General features: G+C 34.8%; 1 protein-coding gene across 1 annotated transcript in view; it reads right to left on the reverse strand.

Moving 5' to 3' along the window:
- Window positions 1-1,805: 1,805 nt before the first annotated feature.
- Window positions 1,806-1,957, reverse strand: part of DNM1L (dynamin 1-like) — a gene marked incomplete at its 3' end in the record, with an annotated part of 29,062 nt that continues 28,910 nt past the window's right edge. Inside the window, exon 16 of the mRNA XM_009995211.1 lies at window positions 1,806-1,915. Within this exon, the coding sequence (XP_009993513.1) occupies window positions 1,806-1,915 (110 nt within the window). The remainder of the gene's footprint in view (window positions 1,916-1,957) is intronic.

A 1,957-nucleotide genomic window follows, 5' to 3' on the forward strand; every position in this document is an offset into this window, starting at 1 on the left:
TCCTGAAAAAAATTACAAATATTGAACCTGGCTGAACCTGATTTTCTTTAAGACTTAATGTGTGTAGCAGCACTTCTGAAAAAGTGAAAATATTTAAATGAGTACTGACAAAATCAAGTCATCATACTAACTCAGTACCAAAATCTGGGGATATACACACATGATCAAAACGTGAATTAGTGCATCTCAGGTTATTTCATTAGTGACAGTAACTGACAATAAAAATACTGATTTTTTTTCCTAGCTGAGAAATAAAACAAGCTAGTTTAGACAGCCTAGTTGGTGCAATTCTTAGCAGCAGTAACTCAGTGGACTCAGTGGACTGAGAGTTGAAGTATCATGAGTACTAACTCACTAATTAGTGACCACATCAGTCTTCTCATGAGCCCATAGCCCTAAATTTAAATCAATGTAGATGAGGAGGTTTTTGCTCATTCCCAGAGTGCTGCACCTGTCACTGCAAAATTAACCTGACAAGGACCATGCAAGTCTCAACAACCAGATCAAAGATTAACCAAGATCCATCAACTCATCTGAGCTTTTGGAATCGAACTCCCAAGTATGGCTGGGAATTTTCCCACTACATTCTGCTGCTTTATGGTTCTTTACTAAGCCAGTTGTGGAAAAAATCTTGGAAATTATGGTGTGATCATCCAGATCAATTAGAACTCAAGTAATTCAATTTACATTCTCCTTTCCAGACAATACACTGCAATTTCTACCAAAAGAAGAGTTTAAGAAAGAAGTCTAGAATATTTTGGAAGTCACCCAGCTAAGAGTGACAGCAACCCAAAAACTCTGGTCCAAAGCTGTGTGGATACAGATACCATTCAAAACCATCCAAGTAAGTGCCCAAATTTGTTCTGCAAGTATGATATGGGATGAACTAAGTATCATCTTTGGGAGGTATTTCCTACAAATATTTTTTAATTAGGTGAGAATTATGTAATATATTAAAAATGCTTGAGATAGCATTTATCTTTTTCATTATATATGCACATTTACTACTAGGAACGTGAAGGGTTTGTTTAGAGTACACAAGGAGGTAACACACTACTAGTATTAACGCTGTAGTAAAATTAAGGTTATCAAAGCAGTTCCCTGCCATGATATACTAAAAATTACATGAAGAATATTAGTTTACTGGATAGAATAAAAATTATTTCACTAATCTGCTCTAAACTCTGGTTTCAAGATTTCCCTATTTCTCCCAAAATTTCCTATGTAGAAAAAAAATATATATAAAGTTAAGCCTTTCCACAAAGACTTATGCAAAGTTAAGTTTTACATCACCCATTAAAAAAAAAAAAAAGCAAAAAGCAATTTTAAAGCAAAATTTTAAAGGCACTTTCCATAGTTGCATAAAGCAGAAACATCACTTTCATGCTACTTCCATCACTATAGCTAAGTACTAGAAAACTTAGCCACAGTAGTTCCTATTCCACCTTTCCATTTGAAGGTACAGGATGCAAAAGGTTAGTACTGTCAGGGCTACATGGCGCCTAGAGTTCATTTAGTTATTTGCTGCAAATCATCCATCTGAACTGCAGTATCTTTTAGAAAACCAGGTACCTCCTAAATAATTAAACCTTTTACTTAATATAATACAATACTCAAACCAAGTGCTTCTTCAGCCTTCTTAATTCTGTGAAGAGTCAAATTTTACTGCTGCTGCCCCTTCCAAAAATACATTTTCTTTCTGCTTACAAAAATGACAGCATAATAAAATAACATGATTGTATACATGACTCTTGAGGTACCACAACATTTGTATGGCTTAACATTTCTAGTAAGTTTTGTTTTACCTGTCCTGAATGTTCTTCCTGACAATAAGGAAGTAAGATTTAATAAGTCGTTCAATCACTTCACAATCTCGTTGCTCACGGGCAGAAAGTTTGCGCGCAACAGGTACAGGCTATGTGAAAAAATAAAAACCTCAGTTTAACATTTCTGCTCG

This window comes from Chaetura pelagica, unplaced genomic scaffold (genome assembly GCF_000747805.2).
Source record: "Chaetura pelagica isolate M959 unplaced genomic scaffold, ChaPel_1.0 scaffold343, whole genome shotgun sequence".
NCBI classification, from domain to species: Eukaryota; Metazoa; Chordata; class Aves; order Apodiformes; family Apodidae; genus Chaetura; species Chaetura pelagica.